At 40.9% G+C, this 25,107-nt stretch overlaps 1 protein-coding gene across 1 annotated transcript in view; it reads left to right on the forward strand.

Annotated features, from left to right (window-relative positions):
- Positions 1-969: 969 nt before the first annotated feature.
- Positions 970-25,107, forward strand: part of Topaz1 (testis and ovary specific PAZ domain containing 1) — a 55,406-nt gene continuing 31,268 nt past the window's right edge. Inside the window, exons 1-6 of the mRNA XM_037208068.1 lie at positions 970-1,280; positions 1,954-4,393; positions 9,393-9,457; positions 10,678-10,802; positions 20,302-20,366; positions 24,892-25,031. Of these exons, the coding sequence (XP_037063963.1) occupies positions 1,076-1,280; positions 1,954-4,393; positions 9,393-9,457; positions 10,678-10,802; positions 20,302-20,366; positions 24,892-25,031 (3,040 nt within the window). The 5' untranslated portion in view covers positions 970-1,075. The remainder of the gene's footprint in view (positions 1,281-1,953; positions 4,394-9,392; positions 9,458-10,677; positions 10,803-20,301; positions 20,367-24,891; positions 25,032-25,107) is intronic.

A 25,107-nucleotide genomic window follows, 5' to 3' on the forward strand; every position in this document is an offset into this window, starting at 1 on the left:
CCAGTTCCAGCACTTGGGAGGCAGGCAGGACAATCACCTAAGTTCAAAGCCAGCCTGAGCTACATAGTAAGTTCCAGGCCAGCCTGGTTGAGCAAAACAACAAAGCTCAATGAATCAGCAACAACTGGAAGTGTGCCTGTTTTGCATCGTTTTCCACTAAAGGGCGCTCTCAAGGGTTGTAAGACAATTAATAATTAAGTATTCACAAACAGGCCGCATTAGACAGGATCCAACGTAACACAAAAGGAGTTTAAACTCCACTTTAATCTTTAAGCAAAGGAAGTTCATGAAGGGTCAAGGTAGGGGATGCCAGGATCCTCTTTCAGTGGAGAGGATTGGCCTGGCAAGCTGGTCAAGTTTGAACTGGTACAAGGATAGAGACGACAATAAAATGTAGATGTGTGATGCTGTAGGTCAAAGTCTGAGGGCCGGAGGCACATTAATGGCAAAGGGAGAGGAAGAGAAGTAACAGACACAGAGAGTGGAATCAAGTAGACTTGGTAAATTTATGTGCAAGGAATCCAGATGAACATTTAGAAGTTTCTATCCACTAACCGAAGAGAAGCGATCTTTCAGAGAATTTTTTTTTTTTCATGTCTGCAGCTGGTGTGCCCCTGGGCTAGCTGTGTGAAAATGAAGGTATTGGGAAGGAAGCGACCATGGGATCCCGGGAGACTAAGAGTTAGAAGCCACTGGCAGACAACGGTTAGTCAGGGTGAGGAGTGGTTGCTGGGAGAAGGCGCCCAGGCACCTCCAGAAGTTCAGGTCTGGAGGAAGGAGAGGGAGGCCCAAGGGGGCACAACAACAAACCCGTGCAATGAGGCCCTGTCACCTCCAGGTGCAGCGAAGGTCCTTCGAGGGAGCATGTGGTCAGGCGGACCGCGAGGCCCCCAGCCGGTTGCGCCCAGTCGAGCCCAGCCCGCCTCACTTCCGCTTCCTGCTGAGTCGGGTAGGCGGCGCGCAGCCAGACCAGGCCCAGGGCGGGCAGTAGTCTGTGTCCTGCAGTAGAAGCAGCGGTCTCAGGCCTGGGGGCTTCCAGGCTTCCGAGAGAGGCTGGGTGGGCGGCAGCGGGCAAATGCGGCCACCAACGCCGCCCCCAGGCCCCACCACGGCCCCAGGGCGCGAAGGCGATGCCCGAGGCCTGAGGAAGCGAAGCCTTCCGCTGACGCCAGAGCCAGGCGAGGTGGGAGGCTGCAGGCTTCAGGCCAAGGGGCGCGAGGAGGAGAGCAGGCAGAAGAGGAGAGTGGTGACCCAGGCTTCTGGGAGAGAAGAGACCGAAGGTGACAAGTTGGGTGAGACGGCTGGAAGGCAGCGAGCTGAGGGGCTGGGGAACAGGTGGACCTTCGTTGCATAGGCACAATGAAGGAGGTGGAGCTCCCTTTCCACCCCGAACATGGTTAGAAAACTGGTGGCCACTCCCCAAGCCTTTGCACCTCAGCTGCCTCGTCTTTGTTTTACTGCTAACCTTTAGTTGATTTTGTTGGTATCTACCAATGCACATGATGGATGAGAGAGGTGAGGTGCAAAGGATTTTCTTATAAAAGTATATGTTCATTTAGGAGCTGTCATTATAATTGCTGTAGAAGGAATGAATGCTAGTGGTTATCTTAACTAGGATAAAATTATGTTATAAAGGATTTTCTGCTGCTTTAGAGTTTATAGAAGTTTATTCGTAGTTCTTAATTAGGTCTCATAGCTGGCCATGGTCATGCACACTCATAATCCCGAAAAGAGGAGGCTGGGCAAGAGAATCTCAAATTCGGGGTCAGCCTGAGCTATACAATGAAACCGGTTTGAAATTTTTTAATATTTAATATGAAAATCAGTTTGTATTTCTAAACAGCTCTTCAGGGAAATACAAATGGATGACTTCACAGATTTTCTGTTAACTGGTGTTGCTTTTTTCTGCCCAGTGTAAAAATGTCTTCTGGTATGTTTTCTTGTTTTGATCAGCCAAAGAAAAAAGAAAAGTCACTGAAGCCCCAAATGATGATCCACCACCAGGGACTGACCTGGTAAGAAAGGCATCATTAACCAGTTCGGAATCTTTACCAACAGTGGAGTGCAGTGAATTTCAGAATATGGCTTTCTTACAGTCTTTGGCTAAGGAAGATTTGGTAGAAGGTGTTAAAAGAAGAATTCGAATTAAAAAATGTAAAAGTTTAGAAAATCCACCTCTCAAAATAACTAAGAACGAGGCAACACAAAATGTTAAGGTTGACTTCCAAGATGAACTGTACAAGAATACTCCAAAATATTCTTGTAACAGCTTATCACCTGGAGTGGAAAAAAATTGCAGTTTTGAATCCCATGATTACAGTTTCCTCCATTCTGAGGGTCTTAATAATGAAAACAACTTTGAACATAAACCTCATGGTGTATGTATGCACATAGCAGAGAACTCTTCGAAGTTAAAGAAAGAAAACCTTAGGAATCTTGTGGAGAAGAATGACACAAAAACTACTACTAAGCTCTTAAAAACTGAAGAAAATGTAATAGCCAGTAAGTTACTGCTTGAAGAAAGTCATTTATACCAAAGTAAAAACAATGGCTTGATTTCCTGCCTTCAAAGTGAAAAAACCAAATATTCAGTAGAGGAGAGCAGTGTTGGGAGAAAACACAGGAAAAAGATGAAATTGTCTGAAAAAGAAGAAAAAATTATTGATCTTAATTTCTCTAATGTGTGTAACAATTCTGAGTTGGTGTTACAAGAAAACCAAATGGATGTGGAAGGGAAAGAAACAGAGACCTTAGAACCTAAAAAGAGTTTTCTAAAAGCTTTAAAAAAAATAAACCATAACACACTCTCTCCGGTGGACCATTTATGTCTCCCAGAAACAGTAGGGAAAACAAGTCCCAGACATCAGGTAAATGCTGTGTTTCAGAAAACCCTTGAATCACATTTGAAACAAGATAGAAAAAACGCTTCAGAGTCCTTAGGATGCAGAAGTATGGAGCCAGAAGAATATTTTAAATCTATGATAAGCTCTGCAGTAAAATCACCAAGTGATGGTCACCATATGGGAAAAAGATCTCCATGGGGAGAGTTGAGAAATGAAACTGAAGAGTCAAAGGTAAGCTGTCGCAGAATAATACCAATGACTGGTAAAAGAACTTGGCCTTTTTATTCTTGTGCTAGAATATCAGCCCAGTGTTGGAAAAAGACTTCCCTGTCAGATTTAAATTCCCTGTCGCTTCCAGGGTCTGTGGAAAATGTTAGGCAACATGAATCTATCATACACCAAGTGAACGAAACTCACTTAACTGACTCCAAACTGTTACAACAGTCCTTAACAGAAGGAACCAGTGAGTCCTCAAGTAAAGAAATGTACAACCCTGATTTAAATTGTTTGTCTTCAGTTTCTTCAGCAGAACCTACTTTGATGATTATAAAGGAAGCTATACCCAGTGATGAAAAGATAAAGTTAGAGGAACCCAGCAGAAATGGGACAGAGGTAGTTTCTAATACTACTGAAGACACCCAATTAATTAATGTAACTCAAAGCTTAACAGGAAATAAGAAAAAGAGAGGGAATTTATCGAAACTTAATTTGACAGTGGCATCCCAAGAGAGCCAGGAAGCAAATAACTGTGCAAACAAAACTGTTCATCGAAAAGCTTGCATTAGTAAGCAGACACTTGTGGCTCCGGACTTGGTTAAAATATTAAACACAGGACGGCTGACTAATTTTAAAATCCCTTTACTGAAGAACAAGACAGGAAAAAGAAAAGAATTAAATGCCAGGTCATGTGAGAGAGAAGCTTACAGCCCCCTAGAGCTACTAGACAGTTTATCTGGAATAGAAGCAAAACAAAACAGGAATAAGGAAAATATCTGCACAGCAACTTCAGGGCCTCAGTCTTTGAATATACATAATAGTGTAATTCCAGGGCAAGCTAGTTCTCACTCCTTCTACAATAAGAATTCCTGCATTTCTCCAAGCTTTGCAAAGAAATGTTATGATAATAAAGCATATAATCACATCTCTGAACCAGACAGTATTTTTTCTAATAAGGAGTCTATTTCTCTTGAAATTGAAAATAATACTTTTTCTTGTGATCTTGGGTATATTGAGCAAAGTTCATTCTGCTCTAAGGAACAAGAAGCATTTGTGTCAGTTTCTTCTGAAGTTCATGGTAGAGAAATGACTAAAAGCATTTCAGAACTCAAACTGGGGTTTCCAGATATCCTTAAAGCATATGAAGATGATGTCCTCTTGATTGATGTAATTCAAGATGACCCGGAGCTCTTTGGAATCTCCAGTGAAGGGGAGCTCTCATTTGCTTCAGAAGACTCCAAGATAAGCCAGGAGCCCAGTGTCCCGGAGGAGCACCCACCAGCAGACTTTAAACCCATGCAACTTCCAGGGACAAAAGAATCAGGTGATTTGAGGTATGCATGTTCAAGAATGCCTTTGGTTCAGATGATTGTTGTCAGTTCAAAGCACTCTCTTGTGTCAAAGCTCCTTTTTTAATATTTATTAGATGTAGTGTATCACTGGTAATAGCTAAAACTTTCATTATGCTAAAGTAAAGGATCTATGTCTCTTGAAATATACAAAGCAAATTAGTTTTTAAAATCAAAAATAATTTATAAAGTGACCATCAATTGAGTTTATTTTCATGTTCTTCATTAAGTATGTAGCTAAGCTCATTTGAGCCAGTTTACTAATGAATTAGCCCATTTTCTGGATATTCCTTGTTAGATTTTTTTTTTTTAAATCATTTTTTCAGGGAACAGAGAAGCCTTGAAATTTATTTGAAGTAAGACTTGGAGGTAGAATCAAAAGTTAAACTAATTTTCAGAAGAAAATAATATAAATGTGTTTTACACTTGACTTTTAAGATAATTGTTTTAAATTGCCATTGCCCTGATAGGACTAGTTTACCTGAACCAACTCTACTATGGCTAGTAATAACCTTGGCACTCAGGAACTTGGCCTGCTCTGGTGGGTACAAAATGTGGGTAATATCACATTTGATTATATTTTTATAATTCTTTAAGCTCTGGTTTGTATTTGTATGCTTTAATTAAATACTAGAATGTTTCATGAATAGATGAAAGAGTAAACATGACAACACTTCCCACAAAGATTCTGTGACACGTGGCTTAAGTTTCCAGTATTTATAATTGCCTTTGGGATATTGTGCTCTTCCAATACTCTTAGTGCTTTGAGAACTTGTAACTTATCAGCAAATTGAATGTTTTCTACTTTACTATGTGATGAGATGGATTGCTAATATGCCCATTTTAGAGATGAGGAAAATGATGACAAATTGTCCTTTGCCCAAGGTCACACTGCTAGTAAAGGAGACTGGACTTGAGCCCAGACGTATCTTAATTCTAAAACTAGTATTAAAGAGCTTTACCTTTATAGCCTTGCCTATGTGTCCTAACTTATCATTGCCAAAGAGCTGTGTAACCTTGTAGGCAAATTTAACCTTATCTGTGAAAAGAGAAAGAATTTCCATCAGGATTATGAGGCCTGAATTGAAGAATGAATGGGAAGTATTTTAGCATAACACTGGGTTGGCAGCGAGGGCTTGTATTGGCCTTTTCACTGTTGTGACAGATGCCTGAGAGAAACAATTTAAAAGAAAAAGGTTTTCAGAGGTTTCAGTCTATAGCTTTGAGCTTGAAGAGGCAGGCTTTTAGGGTGATGGGAGCATGTGGGAGAAGACAGCTTAACTTTTGGTATCCAGGAAGCAGAGTGAGGGGACTGGGAAGATGGCTCAGTTGTTGAAGTGCTTGTTATATATTCATGAGGACCTGACTTTGGATCCTCACCTCCTACATTTAAAAAACAAGGTATATTTCTATGAGTTCAAGGCTAGCCTGATCTACATAGTGAGTTCCAGGACAGCCAGAGCCACATAGTGAGACCTATTACAATCAATCCATGTGAGTCTACTAAATGGGTAATAGAATTTATTAAGATATAAATTGAGAAAATACACTCACAATTACAGAATGGAGTAGACAGCTGAAGTTGTCCTCTGATCTGACTGGGAATGAATCTACCTCGCAGGCAGGGGCAGTGAGAAGGGGCATGTGACCCTTCTCCAACTCTTTATAAGAGATACAAGGGCAGGAAGCACCACCTCCTTTGGGCCATATAGCCCAAGGTCGTGGGCAGAGCAAATACCACTACAGAGATCCTGTCTCAAAAAAAGAAAGAAAAAAAAGAAAAGAAATTCTCCTTATTTTTATAATTGAACTAAAGCCACTAATTTACTAATTTTCCAATGAGCATGGCTTCTAAATGTCAGAGCTGAAATCTGAACTTTAGACTTCAGTAATCTGCACTGAAGTCTATTCCCTTCACCAAATAGCATTCCAAGAGAGGGGAATGTTGGGTCCCTCTGTGGCTTTCATTCTATTAGTCTATGAATTACTATAAATGTTTATTTTGCTTTTAATCATTTTTCTTTCTTTAAGAAAGTAGGTGGGATAGCACAAGATATTGTGATTTTTTTTAAACTGTTTTTCAGGCCACACAAACCATTATTTACTATCTTTGCTACAGGAAACAGTATTATACTTTAGTGGTGGTTTACTGTGTCAGAAGGCCTAGCGCTACGTAGTGTGGCATCAAGCTGGGATGTTCTAGCCCAGTGACTTGAACATGGGGCACTTCTCCGCTTATCTCACTGTTCTCTGTAGGACCGTTGTTACAGTTTATCTGTGGCGGTCCTATCCAGAGATAGCCTATAAACACATGAATGAATGATCATTACCATAATAAGTTCCAGGCTTGCCAGGGATTCATAGTGAGACCCTGTCTCAAAACAAAACACCTAAGGACCAGTCTGGCCTCAAACTTATGCCTCCTGCCTTTGCCTCTGTGACCTGAGTGTTGATTTTAAAGGTGTGTGCCATTATGTCCAGCTACATCTGTAGCAGGAATCTTAAAAGTTCTTATTAATAAAAACAAACCTGAGGCCAGTTATTGGGGTGAATGCTGGAAGATCAGAGAAGCAGAACAAGCCACAGCCACCTCAACTTTGCCAGTTCCTCAGCTGATCTTGTTTCCTCTGTGTCCTCATCCGGAATGAATCTCAGCTGAACTGCTGTTCAAAAGCCTAAAAGCTTAACCGGACAAAAGCTTCTAGTTTCTGGTCTTCACGCCTTAAATACCTTCCTGCTTTCTGCCCTCACTCCCTGGGATTAAAGGTGTGTGTCACCATGCCTGGCTGTTTCCTATGTGGCCTTGAACTCACAGAGATTCAAGCCTCCAGAAGGCTAGGATTAAAGGTGTGAGTGCCACCATTTTCTGGCCTCTCTGTCTAGTGGCTTTTCCGTTCTCTGACCCCAGATAAGTTTACTAAGGTGCAAAATATTTTGGGGAACACAATACCACCACATTTCCCCTTTTTTTGCTTTCATTGGACAATTTTAAACTTTTTGTTTATAATTATCCTAAAACAGTCATCTTCAAATATTTTTGCCAGTTACCTATGGTAATGTTTTATATTATAGACCAGTACATATAAATATGTGAAACCATAGGTTTGTAGTGTTTTTCTTACTACAAGTGATACAGTCTCATGGTTTGTGTTTTATTTTAATTCTTAGCCAGGCAGTGGTGGTGCACACCTATAATCTCAGCACTGGGGGGACGGAGGCAGATGAATCTCTTGAGTTCTAGGCCAGTCTGGTCTACATAGCAAGTTCCAAGACCACGTAGGACTGAAAAAAAAAAAAATCTGGATGGGAATTAATCAAGTCAAATAGCACTATGGCAGAGGATGAATTTGTAATTCTTCGGAATTGACTTGACTCTGTTTCTCCTTCCCCCTTATGCCCTTCAGGTTTTCTTTTCTCCTCCACCAGAGTAGAACTAAAATTTTCATTTCACACATATAAGATAGTAATGTTTTTCTTTCATTAGCATCACTACTATTACTGTACTGGAAACTAAACTTAGGGACCCCACATGCTAGAGAAGCACTCTACCATTGAGCTATATTCCCAGCCCCAACTTTATTATTTTTTTAAATTTAGGTGAATTTAATCTCTGTGTATCTTGAACTCAAACTGCTTTTAAGAATGTCAGGTACAATTTTATTTTTCAAGTTAATTCATAGTGAAAAGGTTCTCCCTCTTATAAATTATACTAATAGTATAAGTACAGCCTGATACTTAGAAATTAAAGCTGTGTGCTTGCTGTACTGTTCACAGATGGATAAGTAGAAACTGGAAACATCATGTAGTTCTTTATTGAACCTCATGATTGCCCTTGCTCTCATGGCTTTTCCATCTCCATTCTCACTCTTAGTAGCTCAACTGTCTTCTTATGGATTATTGTGAGAAGAGCCCAATTAATACTCCTGAACTTCCTTAATATATTCTGAACTAGAAATCAATCTGCCATTGACTGTTGAGAGGGACCCACTGGCTATCAGCCACCTGAAGACAGGGCCTAGGTTGTTTGCCATCACTTTAAGGCAGTTGGTGGGTCTATATATTCCTTTTTTGACAACTGTGGTATTGGAGGGAAAATGGTGTTTATTGTGTATGTGTGTGTTCTCATGTATTAAGTTTGTCTGAATTTTAAAAATGGAATAGTGTTTGTCCATATGTGTTTGATTGCCTCCCATATTCGGTTTTGATTTGTTAAGCCTGTTGAATGTAAGAATATGTCATTGAAGCCTCACAGTAACCTTACAGACAAGTGCTACTCTCACTTATTGATGTGATTAGATGAAAAGAAAAATCAGTCAATCTCAGATAAAACAGGAACCCAGAGTGGTCTAACTCTGATCTCCAGAACCTTAGCCTTAGATTACAAGCTTTACCTAGGCACAATAACAAACAGGCAAAGAAAGAAAGAACCTCAAAATCCACTCAAGCAGTTTTGTTTTTTGTTTGTTTGGTTAATTAGTTTTTGGTTTTTGGTTTTGGTTTTGGTTTTTTGAGACAGGGTTTCTCTGTGTAGCCCTGGCTATCCTGGAACTCACTCTGTAGATAGACCAGGTAGCCCTCAAACTCAAGAGATCTGCCTGCCTCTACCTCCCCAGTGCCAAGATTAAATGGCCAGCTGTCTTTTTTTTATACTAGGAACAAGATATACATACATATGTTTGAGAGTAGAAGCTAAACATTCTCTTGCATTGGTGCAATCCTTTAAAGTTTCGAAATGCCTGGTCTGTCTTGTCCTTCACAGATGTGATGGTAGCACTCTCTAACAGTGGCAGCACACTTGTGAATAAATTGCCCAGTGAGAACCCAGGACAGATGTGCTGGTCTCTGAACCCCAGGGCAGTCACTCCTCAGTCCTGGAGAACCTGTTGGCTTAACCAACCACAGAAGCAAATGTTACACAGTGCTTTCATGATTGAATAGTTCTGCTGGAATCTGGTACAGTGTTTGAGTTTTGTTTGCTTTATAGTAAAGAAGTTGCCTTGCTGGACCCTGGATTGCTGAAACCGGAGATCTGTCTTTCCTTGTCAGCAGGTAAAATTTGATACTTGAAGAATACTTGGTATTGTAATATCTGCATGTCCCTAGTCAGGTCTACTCAGTGATTCATTAGGATGGAAACTTTTTCTTAACATCTGCAAACAAATGTCACAGAGTTTATCAGTTGTCTCCCATTTTTAACTGATGAGTTGGCAAACCAGTTTCCATTTTAATGCTATGCATTCTCTATAAAAGATAGGTGGCTTACCTCTAGAGTCTTCCAGACTTATTTTGAAATTGAAATACATGTTTTAACTTTATCATATCCTAAATTGGTTATTAAAAATTATAACTGCTGGGCGGTGGTGGCGCACGCCTTTAATCCCAGCACTCTGGAGGCAGAGCCAAGCAGAGCTCTGTGAGTTCGAGGCCAACTGGGCTACAGAGTGAGTTCCAGGAAAGGCACAAAGCTACACAGAGAAACCCTGTCTCAAAAAAAAAAAAATTATAACTAACAGCTAATTATAATTTTAGATGCCTAAGTCACAACAATGTAGATGTTAACTCCTATTTGACTTTTGAGTTTTAAAAGCGTTTTTTAGGGCCAGTAAGATGGCTTAGTAGGTAAAGGTGCTTGCTGCCAAACCTGGTCTTGCAAGTTGTCCTCTGATTTCCACAGATGAACCATGAGTGCATGCACACAAAGTAAAACATAAATATGTGCTAGGCGTGGTGATCCACATTGTTAATATCAGCACTCAGGAGGCAGAGGCAGGTGGATCTCTGTGAGTTTAAGGCCAGCTTGGTCTGTGTTGGATCTCTGTGAGTTTAAGGCCAGCTTGAGTTCCAGGACAGCCAGGGTTACATAGAGAAAGCCTGTCTCAAAAACAAACAAACAAACAAACAAACAAACAAATAAATAAATGTTAAAGTAGAGTTTGTTTTTTTGTGACAGAGTCTCACTATGTAGTCATGACTGGCCTGGAACTCTGCCTGGTTCTGCCTCCAAGTGCTAAAATTAAAGGCATACACCAGCAAAAATATTTTTAAATGGCTGGGACATAATAAAGGTTCTTAAATATTACATTGTCAGTTCTTTTTATACCATAGAGTGCAGTCATTCTGGTAATGAATAGGGAATTACATAATTTGCTGAAGTTCTAACTTGGTATTTGTCATGTTAGAACTTGAGTGCTTCTGACTTCTGGGTTTTATGGAACAGTCTTCGGCTATTTGGTTTAAAGTTTGTGTGGTTGAATGTTGTTTCTCTTCAGCAAAGGAACCACAACATGATCCTAAAGGTGCAGCCATCTCCTTAGAAGCTACTGAGGAGACTGTTGTAAGTGAAAGCCTCAGAGACCTCAGTGAACAAGCGAGAACTTCAGACTCAGATGCAAAGGTACCAAAGAAGCTTTTATATTTGCCTATGTCTTGGTCTTAGGTAATACTAATGCAAAATCCACTCAACAGTGCTGTGGAGAGAAAAGACATAAATACTTTTGCTCATTAGGACTGCCACATCACTCTGGCAAGGTGACTGGTCTCTTGGTCCTCTGTGTAAGCACAATATAAACAAAAATTCCTGAGAGAGGTAGAATATGTGTATAATCATATGAGCCTCTTCATATCCTAAAGTTGCCATAAACTTACATAAGACTTTTAAAATACAGTGATACTTATTCTCCTGCCTCAGTATTAAATACTATCTGATCTTCTCTGAAATTTTTTAATGTGATAGTACCTATAGGCCATGGATGTCAATATCAATTACATATCCACAAATGTAGAAAGCATAGGAATTATAGGTAGGCCTAAATTGATCTTGAAATTTACTGCTTATATACAATATTGGCAAAATCTTTGATATCAGACTCTTAAATTTCCTGCCTAAGGCTGAGGCTCAATGGCAAAGTGTTAGTCTGGATTTGCAAGGCCCTAAGTTCATCCCCAGTACTTCAAAAAATAAAATAAAATTCTGCCTGATAATGTTGGTGGTTCCCTGACCCTTTTTAATAATGTAGTTGATTTCTAAACAACTATTTTATACCCTTTCTCCTTAAGCCTTGAATTGCTTTTCACTCATCTACAAAGCTAACAATTTTGTTTCCTTCTTCACCCAAGAAACTGAAATAAATGGAAAAGAACATTGTAAGCTCCCACCAGTACATTAGAGCACCTGTCTGCACCCTCTGGGCACTCCAGCTTCTCTCCTGGTACAGGGGATGCACTATCCAGATATAGCTCCTCTTCCTCCGCTATTAACTCTTTCTCACTATGACACAAATATACTTTCTCTCATCTTTAAATAGAACAAAGCCTTTAATAGAACCCCTTTAATCTGTGATTCCGAATCTCAAGATGTTTCTTCTGTACTCATCATCTCCAGTTTGCAAAGGTCTTCAAACTTCCACTCGAAGTACCCTTTGTAACATCTCCAATGATACCCCACCGACCGATGAATCTGATGGGTATGTCTATGCCTTCATCCTCATCTCTCACTTTCTCTGCAACCTTTTTTCACTTGGTTTCCAGAATGAATATACTTGCTTGGCTTACTCTCCTTTGTCTGCTACCTCTCTGTTTGGTGTGTTTTTGTTTTTTGTTTTCCTCTGTCTCCCTGATCTCTGCACATTAAAGTGATTTTTCAGCCTAGATTCACTCTCTTGCATGGTCCCATCCAAGTTTATTCGATAAATGTATATGCTAACTCCCTCACATTTCTATTATTAGCTCAGATTCCTATGAACTGCAGACCTTTTTCTCATCACCTGCTTGCTCATTGGGATGCCCACTTACGCATTTGAAACTAAACACAGCTAAAAATAAAACTTCTCAGTTCTATATCCCCTCCCGCTACACGACAAACCAGCCCCCATCTGTGTTAATGACAACAACATTTTTCTTAGTTACTCAGCCTCAAAATCTTAGCTTTCTTAATTTTTATCCTTACACCATATACATTGAGATGCTGCTGTTTTTCTTCACATGATGTCTAGAAACTGTCTGCTTTTACCACCCTATCAATACTACCCAGGTCCATATTGTGTACTGTACAGATGATTACAGTAGCCTCCTAACTGACCTGTTTGGAACCTTGCCCTCTTGTAAGGTGTTCTCATAGGTTTCCTTGTGTCATTGTTTCTTCTGTCGTAGACTCTCCAAAAGCTTCTAATGTTATTCATAGGCAAATCCCAAGTCTTTGTGATGACCCACCCACACAGCTCACTCCAGGTCTGCCCTGAAACCTCCTCACTCTGTCACCTCTGATCTCCCTGCTTTTCCTTTTACATTTATCTCTGACCACCCTCGAAGCTTGTTTTTGAGACATGCCATGATGTGTTCTGCTCCAAGGGCCCTGTCCATGTAATCTTGTCTCCCTAGAGTATTCTTCCCCTAGAAGATGATGTGGCCAGTGCTCCTGTTTCCTTCAGGTTTTGTCATACTGATGTTCTTCGGGGGTGGGGGAGGAGCCTTCACTGGCCATAACCTAAAATCGCAGTGTTCCCCCTGTTCCATACCCCACCTTCTTGCAGTTGTCTTGACATAGCATATACTACAGGTGGAGTATCCCTATTTGAAATGCTTAAATCAGAACTATTTCCTATTTCAGAGTTTCTATATTATAATTTGGGATAGGTTTTGTTTTGAAATAGTGTCTTACTTTGCAGTCCAGCTCATCTCAGACTGGACAGTCTTCTTAGCCTCTAAGATTGCACCACTACTCACAGCCTTGGAATGCTTGTGTAAAAAAACTCTGAAATGTTCCCAAAATATTGGAGCATCATTTTGACACTTACCAAGTTTCAAATCTCAGAGTGTTTTTAGACTTGGATTTTCAGACCATGTACACCCACCTAAATACCTGTGCTTACTTTGTTTGTCTTTGTCCCTCCTGCTAGGAAAAAAAAAACCCATAAAGACAAGAATTTTGTCCATTTTGTATAATGCTTGAAAGTCTAGCTTGAAGAGCAGTGGCTGAAAACTGCTAAGTGAATAGGGAATATGAGTACTGGAAGTACTCTAGAAACAGAAGAAAAGGTTCATGAAGTACTTGCTTTACAGTTGAACAGACAACACATATTGCCATTATTAAATGCTACTGGTCATGGTTAAACACCTAGCAGGGATTGTCATAGATTATCCGTATGATGTTATGAGGTGTTTGGAGTTCCCCAGGGAACCCCATGTGAAGAAATATTAGGGTCACTGATCTGCCACAGGAACTCACGAAGGTTAGTAAAGCTGTTACACCCATGGTTACATTGATGGCAGTGAAAGCATAAGTAAAAAAGGGAAAAGGCCCCCAGGGTGGAGTCCACAATCTCCTCACTCCTCTTAGAAACAGTGTGTGGCGTAGCAAAAGAAGATCGCCAGCCAGAAATATTCACCTGAGCTCTAGTGTTGGAGTTTCTATTAGAGTCAGTCACAAAGGCTGAGCTGTCCTTAGACCATCATGCTACCAAAAGTCAAGCTAATATGAATTACAGATCCAAGGTCACTAAATAAATCATACTATTAGCATACACTATGTGGCATGATCCCAGAATCCCAAATAAACAGACACTAACAAGGGAAGACATTCAAAGAGCTTAGAGGTTATCTGCCAGAATCAGGGCAAGGGGCAATCCTTTAAATGTAGCGTGTGGATAACCCACCCTTGTTGAGTTAACCTTCACTGTGTATGAGGTTTGTACTGTAATTTCCTTTTACAAACGAGAGGACCAAGTCTAGTGTCAGTGATCTTTTCTGAGGTCACACTCAGCAGTCCTACTACTCTACCAACAGACAACTTTTTCCTTTAACGGCTCAGATGCTACTCTATGACTTTGTGGGCCATTGGATCACTGCAACATCTACTTAACCTGCCACATTAACACAGAAGAGCCATAGCTATTATGAGCATTGCCGTGTTCATATGCCATTTCTTCTACAAAAAGAGGCCGCTGAAGCCTGTCTACTCCAGCTCCTCCTCTACATTCCCTGAACTCTAGGCTAGGGAACTGTCGACTGTCAAGAAAATTTTCAAAGAATCCACTGATTCTCTTCTACTTTTTGTTACCTGTTTATCTCAGATTTATGTTTTTCCCTTTCTTCTGCTTACTTTGGATTTAATGTGCTGTTTTATAGTTTTTAAAAGATTTATTTTTATCCTGAATGTATGTAATGTGTAATATGTCCATGTCAGGCACCTGTGGAGGCTAAAAAAAGGTCTTGGATCCCCAGATGACAGTGAATGAAGTACAGATGAATATAAAAAAGGAGAGAGACACTCAGGGCAGAGTTATCACCCTGGAGTTATAGCTGGCTATGAGCTGCCATATGGGTACAGGGAACTGAACCCAGGTCCTCTACAAGAGCAACAAATGCTCCTAACTCTCCCTCTCTCTAGTCCCTTTATAGTTTCTTTTATTTTAAAATTTTATTCATTCATTCATTCATTCATTTATTTATTTATTTATTTATTTATTTATTTATTTATTTTGGTTTTTTCCAAGACAGGATTTCTCTGTGTAGCCCTGGCTGTTCTGGAACTCACACTGTAGATCAGGCTGGCCTCAAACTCAGAGATCTGCCTGCCTCAGCCTCCTGAGTGCTGTAATTTAAGGTGTGTGCTACCAACGCTGAGGCCATTGACTGGAAACATCATCTAATAATTAAGACATCAGTACTGTTAATTCACCGTAAGTGTGCTTCAGCAGCATCCCACTTAGAAACTAGGAACTGTGGATTCACTGGCAGCGCTAAGAAGAGTCATAGAATGTGCCTTTACCTCGCTTCTCTTAGTGGTCATGCTGCAGAACTGTAGAGTGTGGCAACTTTGGGGCCATCAGGATCTTCTTCAGGAAGCCCTTTCCTTTGTCTGTCCATTGGCAGTGAACTACAGTACATCCATCTTACCATCTTACCCTTCACAAGTCATACTTACTTCTTTCCTGCTACCAGCCCTTCCTTACCCTTAACAAACACTGTTTCCATTTCTACAATTTTGCTATTTTAAGAATGTTACTATCTCTGTGAGATTGAGGCCAATTTCTTTGAGTTCAAAGCCAGCCTGGTCTAGGATAGGCAGGGATATACAGTGAAGCCCTGTCTCAAAAAAGAAAAGAAAAGAATGTTACATAAATTAAATCATGCAGTTTATAATCACCTCAGATTGAAGATTATTCATTCAAATTGTTCTATACATCAGTAATTTGATATTTTACCCCTCAGCAGTACTCCACAGTATGGGTACCACAGTTGGTGAACTATTCATTTGCTGATGGACATCGGGGTGGCTTCCAGCTTGAGATATTACAAGTAAAGCTGCTGGCTACAGGGGTTTTATGTGCAGCTAAGCTTTCAATTCTTAGATAAGTGGGTGTCCTTTGCTGGTGTGTGTAGCAGCTGCCACCTTACGTCCCTGCAGTAGGAGGGAGTTGAAATCTGTGTTTAGGACTTTCAGTGCTAGCTGGGCTGTTAGGAGTCTACCTCTCATAGGTATGTATGGATTATGGCTTGAATGAGACTGGCCTATAAGCTCATACATTTGGATGCTTAATTCCCTGTTAATAAACTGTTGGGAAAGATTAGGAGATATGGACTTGTTGGAATAGGTGTGGACTTGTTTGAGGAGGTGTGTTTCTGGGAGTGGGTTTTAAGATTTCAAAGGCCCATACCAGGCCCAGTCTGTCTGTATGTCCCTCCCTCGACTCTCCCCTCCCTCCCTCTCTCTGTCCCCCTATGTGTCTGCCTGTCTGCCTTCCTGCAGATCAGGATATAAGCTCTCAGCCCCATGCTCCCCACATGATGATAATGAATTAATCCTCTGAAATTGTAAGCAAGTCCTCAATTAAATGTTTTCTTTTATAAGAGTTGCTTTGGTCATGGTGTCTCTTCACATCAGTAGAACAATGACTAAGAAGGTGGTACCAGGACCGGGGCATTGCTGTGACAGGCCTAACCATGCAGTTTTTTGGAGGACTATGGAAGACTTGTGGACTTTGGACTAGAAACACAGTTGAACATATTAAGTAGAACTTACTGGACCATCCTAGTAGGAACATGGATGACAGTGGTGCTGAGGGTGATGTGAACTGTGGTGGCCCAGCTCAAGAGGTTTCAGAAAGGAAGAATATTAGTAAGTGACCTAGAGATCATGTTTGTGATATTTTGGCAAAGAATGTGGCTGCTTTCTGCTCTTGTCCTAAAAGTTTGCCAGAGGCTAAATTGAAGAGTTTTAGATTAATGGCATTGGCAGAGGAGATTCAGGACAGCCTAGTATTGCCTGTGCCATGTGTCTATTAGGGATCACTGTTATGCAGATCTACAATGAAAAAGAGTAAAAAGATACACAAAAGCATAGTTTGAGGAGAAAAGAACACCAAGAAATTTAATGTTGGAAGCAAGTCCAGTGCTCAAGTAGATAAAAAATGGAATAAAGGGAGTGGTGACGGTGACGGTGACCTTAGAGCAAGACTCCACGCAGGTAAGCTTCCCTTTGTGAAAAGGAGTTAAAGGAAAGCTGAGCAGAGAAAGGAACTGTCAACAGCGGAAAGGTGATGCATTACGGTTTGAGAACAGGCCAGATTAGAGCTGGTAGGTATGTCGGTTTGGGGACTTCACCTCTTGGATTATCCTCTTTTCAGGGTTCTCACCTTTACTTTTCAGTCTCTGACTTCTCCCGAAACTCTGTCTTCTCTTCTTTGTGTCAATAGGACAATTTGTTTTCCTCTCAAAGTAGTTTCAGCTAGGGCATGTGTGGTGCTGTCCTTGCTCTAGGATTTCCAGACATAAGTTTTAAAATACTCAGCGCAGAGTTTACAGTTTTCTGCAGAAAGGTTAGCCTAAAAGGAAGACTGCTGCTTCTCACAGTGGCCTAGCACAGACCTTTTAATGTTACAGACATTAGAGGGCCATCTTTTTTTTTTTTTTTTTTTTTTTTTTTTTGGTTTTTCGAGACAGGGTTTCTCTGTGTAGCTTTGTGCTTTTCCTGGAACTCACTTGGTAGCCCAGGCTGGCCTCGAACTCACAGAGATCCACCTGGCTCTGCCTCCCGAGTGCTGGGATTAAAGGCATGCACCACCACCACCACCACCACCACCACCACCACCACCACCACCACCCGGCGAGGGCCATCTTTTATCTTACTTTCCTGTTGTTGACTGTCTTAGACACTGTTTTGTCGCTATGAAGAGATACCATAACCAAGACAACTGTCATAAAAGAAAACATTTAACTGGGGGTTTGCTTATATTTTCAGAGGATTAGTTCATTATCATCATGGTAGGAAGCATGGCAGCATGCAGCCAGGCAGAGAGAGAGAGAGAGAGAGAGAGAGAGAGAGAGAGAGAGACAGACAGACAGACAGACAGACAGACACTGGGCCTGACATGGCCTTTGAAACCTCAAAACCCACTCCCAGCAACATACCTCCTCCAACAAGGCCACACCTCCTATTCCTTTAATTCTTTTCAAACAGTGCCACTCCCTGGGGACCAAGCATTCAAATGTATGAGCCGAGGGGTCATTCTCATTCAGGCCACCACACTGATGGATAGAGTGGATGTTATTCCCTTTCAGTGTACATAGAGATATCATGTCCTTACAGTTATATAATTATATGGCTATGTTTGAACAAGTAGCATTATTGATGGATATTTAGTTTGCTTCTATTTTGCTATTTAAATATTGCTACATTATAAATCCTTAAGCATAAGGTATTTTGCATATGTCCAAGCATTTTTTTCAATTTCCAGAGTTAGAATTGTCAGATTGTCAACCTAGGGGTTACTATGATTTGTACTTCCAGCAATGTTGCTGAGAGTGCTGTTTTCTCCCCAAATTCATCAACTAATTAAGTTTTTAAACTTGTCCATCTGCTTATTTTTACAAATAATTTTGTTTTAGTTTTAATTTACATTTCTTTTTTTTTTTTTTTTTTTTTTTTGGTTTTTCGAGACAGGGTTTCTCTGTGTAGATTTGTGCCTTTCCTGGAGCTCACTTGGTAGCCCAGACTGGCCTCGAACTCACAGAGATCCGCCTGGCTCTGCCTCCCCGAGTGCTGGGATTAAAGGCGTGTGCCACCAACGCCCAGCTAATTTACATTTCTTTTAAGTCAGTTTTCAACATTTTAAAAAGTCATTGTCATTTTACTGTGAGCTTCTATTTGTTCTTTGCCTGTTTTCTGAAATTTCAGCTCTGTGTGTATGTGTGTGTGTGTGTGTGTGTGTGTGTGTGTGTGTGTGTATGTTTGTGTTGGAGTCCTATAGACAAAGTACTTATCTTTCCCTATACCTTGAAGTGTTTTCTCTGTTTTCCTCTGGTAGTTTTAGAGTTCCTGGTCTTACAGCTACTTTCAGAATTTTTATATATATATAATAAATCTTAAAGGAACCTGAAAGGCATTTTGACTTACAACGAGTCAGCATCATGCTTATTATCTATAAATATAACTAGCTGGTTCTACCATTGATTAAATCATTTTCTCAGAAATTTCAAATGCCATCTTTTACATACTGTTTTAAAAAAATTTTAGCTGGGTGGTAGTAGTGTACACCTTTAATCCCAGCACTTGGGAGGCAGAGGCAGGCAGATTTCTGGGTTCGAGGCCAGCCTGGTCTATGGAGTGAGTTTCGGGACAGCCAGGGCTATACAGAGAAACCCTATTTGAAAAACAAAAAAACAAAAATTTTCATGTGTGTATGGTATTACTGTTTTGCCTGCATATGTCTGTGAACCATGTACATTCCTGGTAACTGTGGAAAGTGGAAATGTATTGGTGAAATTATCAAGGCCACTCCACGTAGTTAAAAGGGAGGTTTATTTAGTGGTGTAACTTATAAGTGAAGGGATGGGTAGGTTGCAGGGTCTGGGAAAGATGTAGCGCAGTCCGGCGGTGTTCTTTGGAGAACTCTGCTCAGTCTACCTCCAGTGTCCAGGGTCTAGGAACCAAGAGAGGCTGGTATCCGGATCTCCGGTCTTCAGGGTCCTCTCTTGGCCCCACCTAGTAGGCGTGACAGTTACCGAAGCCTCAATGGGGGTTGGAACTTCCAGATCAAAGCTGGAATGGCTACCCACTACAGAAATGGGTATTCAATTTGCTGGAACTGAAGTTACATACAGATGCTTGTGAGCTGCTATGTGGATGCTGGGTATCAAATACAAGTCCTTTAGAAGAACAGCCAGCGTGTTTAACTGCAGCCCTATCGTTAACATCTTAAATATTATATGTGGAATTAAATTCTTTTTTCCCCCAGGTACTTAGCATCCCATCAGTCATTAGGAAAACAGAAGCAGTGAGGAAAGCTGGCTCTAAAACACACTAAAATGTTATAAAACTAAAGCATTTTTGATTCCCTTTCCTACATTCTAAGATGCTTCAAACTCATGCTGGAAATAGTTTTCGGTGTGTAAAAGCACTCTGGAGAATTAGCAGTTTATCTTCAACATTTTCATCTGGGAACATGACACATCTTTCCACTTGCTGCTTTAATTTTTTTGGGGGTACTGAACAGGGTTTCAGGTTTGCTGCACAGGAGGTCTAACACTGAGCCACACCCTAGTGGTTTCTACTTGTTAATGTATTACATTTGTCTGGAGCTGTTTGTTGTTTGTTTGAGACAGGGTCTCGTCTAGCCTGATCTGACCTTAGACTCAGTAAGTAGCTAGGATAGTCTTGCACGACTACTGAGCCTCTCGCCTCCACTGGGGACATAGTTGGTGCCAGCATGACCAGCAGCCGGAGGAAGTTTTAAGTCATTGTTGAGCATGTTAAATTATATAAAGTAAAACTGTCTTCAGGCCATCTGATAGTTAAGTTATATCCCACACCGTTCTAATAACCCTGGCAGCCCTCACGGTTTAAACGTATCACAGAAATACTCACGCCTACTTCTTTAACTATAATCTCTTCACAGTGCAGCAGTTCAGACAAGGCAACTATTAAAGAAGAGCAAGAGAATACTCAGGAAGTTTGCGAAAGGTCTGTAATGTAACTGTAACTCAGTTGTATAACATTGACTAGTATCCCATAAGCTATGCACATGGATATGGTTTAATTTGTGCTTCAGTTGTTCCCAGCTGTAAAGGTAATTTAAGTTACTTTAAAGCTGGTAGTAAAATGGGGTTATTCTTATTCTTCTTTGTATGGGTGTGTGTGTTTACATGTTTGCATGTATGTAGCTGCACATGTGTGTGAGTTTGCATGCATGTGTGTGCATGTGTGGACCAGAAGTTGATGTTGGATATCTTCCTCAATACTTCTATACTTTATATAGAGAGGTGGGGTCTCTCCTTTGAACTCAAGGATCTCTGATAAGATTTGTCTGGCTAGCTAGCTTGCTCTGGTGATTCCCTGCCCCCACCTCCCAGCCTGTTTTTACACATTTACCCAGCATTTATGTACCCCAAATCCCATGCTTGCACAGAAAGCTCTTCGCCTTCTGAGCAATCCCCCAGCCCTTGGCAGCAAGTTTTTGAGCCATTAAAAACAGTGATAGGTGTTGGAGAAATGACTCTGGTGTGGCTGCTCTTATAAAAGAATCCAAGATCAGTTTCTAACACCCACATTGGGTGGCTGTCTTAGTTAAGGTTTTTATTTTTGTGAAGAGTCATCATGACCATAACAACTCTTACAAAAGAAACATTTAACTGGGGTGGATCACTTACAGTTTCAGAGGTTCAGTCTATCATTATCATCATGACATCATCATTATCATGACAAGGAGCATGGTGTCATGCAGGCAGACGTGGTGCTAGAGCTGAGAGTACTATATGTTGCAGGCAACAGGAAGTTAACTGATAGTCACACTGAGGGAAGCTTGAGTAAAAGAGACCTCAAAGCCACCCCCACAGTGACACACCTCCTCCAACAAGGCCACACCTCCTCCAACAAGGCCACACCTCCTCCAACAAAGGCCACACCTCCTCCAACAAGGTCACACCTCCTCCATCAAGGCCACACCTCCTCCATCAAGGCCACACCTCCTAAGAGTGCCACTCCCTTTGGGGGCCATTTTCTTTCAAACCACTATAGTGGCTTACAACCATCTGTAACTTCAGCTCTAAGGGATATGATACCCTCTCTTGACTTTTGAGGACACCTGCACACACACACACACACACACACACACACACAATTAAAAATGAAATATTTAAAAAAATAGTGATAAATTCAACAGATAAAGTTGTGTGCCTCCATAAAAGTCAAGTCATAATGGCTGAAATCAAATAAACTACATTTTCAACAAGTATTGCATGTGGATGCAATGACTTATACTAAGAGAATGCATTTGCCATCAGTACAAACTATCCCATTGGTGCATCATCTAAACCATCTTCCACACTCATTTAGCTGCTGTGACAAGGCACAGTCAGAAGATGAATGTGTTGTAGTCCATTTATGTTCAGGCTAAGATGTTCACGTATGGATCCTTAGAACAGCAATAGCACATGAGAACTTGTCAGAAATTCAGTTGTAGGTTCCTACCCAAGCTTACTGAACCAGGAACTCTGGAGCGAGGACCCATCATCAGTCTGTGTCAATAAGAATTCACCCTGATGGAAGCTCAAGGTTGAGAACTACTGTTAAGAGCAGAGCAGAGGAGTTAGATCACATGGAAGCTCAGCATGCTTCATGGCTGTCTTAGTTAAGGTTTCTATTGCTGTGATGAGACACTATGACCATGGCAGTTTGGGGGAGGGGAGACAGGGGTTTCAAGACAGGGTTTCACTGTGTAGGCCTGGCTGTCCTGGAACTCACACTGTAAGCCAGGCTGGCCTTGAACTCATAGAGGTCCACCTGCCTCTGCCCCCCAAGTGCTAGGATTAAAGAGGTGCGCTACCACTGCCCAGCAGACCACGCCACTTCTTATAAAGGAAAACATTTAATTGGGGCTGGTCTACAGGTTCAGAGGTTTATCATTATCATCATGGCAGGAAGCATGGCAGTGCACAGGCAGATATGGTACTGGAGAAGGAGCTGAGGGTTCTACATCTGGATTGCCAGGCAGCAGGAAAAGCATGTGAGCCACTGGGCCTGGCTTGAGATTCTGAAACCTCAAAGCCCACCCCTAGTGACACACTTGCTCCAATATGGCCACACCTCCTAATAATGCTACTCCCTGTGAGTCTGTGGGGGCCATTTTCATTCAAACCACCACAATGGCCATTGCAGACTTCAACAAGAACAGACACTGAAAACTGAGTTTTCTTTACTGTGAGGTAGTGTTACTGCGGTCAGAAAGACTGTACTTCAGCAGCCATCATCCATCTTTCTGCTGCTGCTTTTGTTCATTTTATTAGGGAAGAATGTTGAATACATATATCAGTGATATCCTAAATCAAGGAGAAAAGTGATTATCTTTCTTTAATTTTTAAATTCTCCTTATGCTACTAAATTTCAGCTGTTATAAATTCAGCTATAATTCCCTGTTTTTTACTGTTTTCTTTTTTCTGCCACAACACCACCGCCCCCCAAGTAAATCCAGTGAAAAAGCTTATAATTGTTTTTAAGGTTAAAAGATTATACTATCTAAATATTGGTTCCTTTCTCTGTAAAAGTCAATTAATTTGTGCCTTTTAGACATCCTTGAGTTATTTTTCTATATAAGTAACTTCCAGGCTAATATTTTAATGAAATTTGTTGTGCAGTTATACTAAAGTGCAGTTAAAGTTGTTTATATCTTCAACCTAGTAATATTTGTATGGTTCTGTCCAGGGAATACTCTCAGATAGGTATAGATTTATTATATAAATCTTATATAAATACTTATCCAGAAAAATTTATGTAGTAGCTCCTCTTTATCCACAGAAGCTAGTTCCCAGACCCTGCAGATACCTGTAAATTCATATAGTACGACCCCTATGGCTTTTTCCTACACATACATTCTATAACTTAGGTACAGTAAGAGATCAACAGTAAAGAACTATTTTAACACTATGCCGTACAAATTCTGACACTGGCTTGTTCTGTCACATCTCGTGATGATGCAAGAAGACAAACTGCCCACATGAGAGAGAAAGTAAAACAAAAGTGGCCAGAGTAATACAGGGTTAGGCTGCTACTGAAGGGTTCCTGTTCCTTGAATACAAGCAGTATAGTACAATGACAGTTAATTGTACCGACCTGGGTAAATGACTGACCAGTGCTTGGATATATTGGCAGGAGAATACACAGAACAGGATGCAGTTTAAAAGTTAGAAATTTTTCTTGGAGTTTTCCATTAGTATTTAGCATTATGGTTTATCCTGGGTAACTGAACCATGAAGTGTGAAACTGGATAAGGGAATTGTGCTATGATGCATTGGCTTCATTCTGTGGTCGGGAGAGTAAGTAGATACCTTTTCTTGTTTAGAATACATACTTTATATTCCTTGAACCTTTCATCAGGTTTGATAAAAATATTCCCAGTTAAGCCCAGTGGTATATTCCAGTAGTTCCCACGCTCAGGAAGCTGAGATAGGAGGATGACTTGACCTGGGAATTCAGGCCAGCGTAGTTCAAGAACAGGATAGTGATGTGCCATCTCAAAAAAGTTTGGTTTTTGTTGTTGTGGTCGTGATGGTTGTGTTTTTTCGGTTTGCTATAATGGTTTTTGTGTGCATTTGGGGGGTTGGCTTTTTGTTTTTTGCTTTTGAGATAAGATCTTGCTTGTAGTCCACACTGCCCTCAAACCCATGGTTCTCCTGCTTCCTCCCTCCTACACCGGGATTGCTGTGGTCATAACCACATCACCCTTTGTTCACTGCATTTGTTACTGTGACATGTCTGTCAGAAGCAACAAAGGGGAAGAAGGACTTGGTTTGGCTCATGGTCTGAGAGGATGTTTCATGGTAGAGAAAACATGGCACAGTCCTTGGCAAATAGATGATAACAGGAACTGGTCACATCCCAGTGGATCAGGAAGCAGAAACTCAGGCTGTGTAGCCTTCAAGACCTGCCCCATAGCCACTCATTTCTCTCCTACTAGCCCCTACCTCCTAGAGGTTTCATAGACTCATCAGCTAGGAACCAAGTGTTCAGACAAATGAGCCCATGGAGAACATTTCCCATTCAATCCATAATACGCTGTTCCTATCCCTACCTCAGCCATTTCACAGTTATTGGTCTTATATTAAGAAGACGGGACCTTGGGCTAGCAAGATGGCTCAGCAGGTAAAAACACTTGCTGTACAAGCCTGAAAACCTAAGTTTAGTGTCCAAAATCCACATAAAGGTGGAAAGAGAGACCCGGCTTCACAGTTACCCTCCGACTGCCACACACTGCCTATGGCATATGCACCCCTCCCAAAAACATCATCATCAACCATAAATTATTAAGTAAAATAAAATTTAAGGAAGCCAGGAGCACCCCATTAGAAATATTTGCAAAATCATAATTTATAGTGTATAGAATAGTACATGGCACATACATAGCAGTAGGTTATAGTTCTGCTTACTTGATTCTCATTGCTGTAATATTTTTTCAATACGCTGATATTCTGATTCAGTTTTTCTGTTCATACAGCAAAGATTCTAAAGATGCAGAGGCTGTGGTTAATGAATGTCAGTTAGTAACACTGGACCCCAAACCTCTCTGCTCATCAGTCCTTCCTTTGAATCTAAGCAGTCATCAAGAAGATGCAGTACCAATTCCCTGGATGAATGGTAATACTTGCTTTCTTTTCTTTTCTTTTTTTTTTTTTTTTTTTCGAGACAGGGTTTCTCTGTGTAGCTTTGCGTC

The sequence above is a fragment of the Peromyscus leucopus genome, chromosome 7 (assembly GCF_004664715.2).
Source record: "Peromyscus leucopus breed LL Stock chromosome 7, UCI_PerLeu_2.1, whole genome shotgun sequence".
Lineage (NCBI taxonomy): Eukaryota > Metazoa > Chordata > Mammalia > Rodentia > Cricetidae > Peromyscus > Peromyscus leucopus.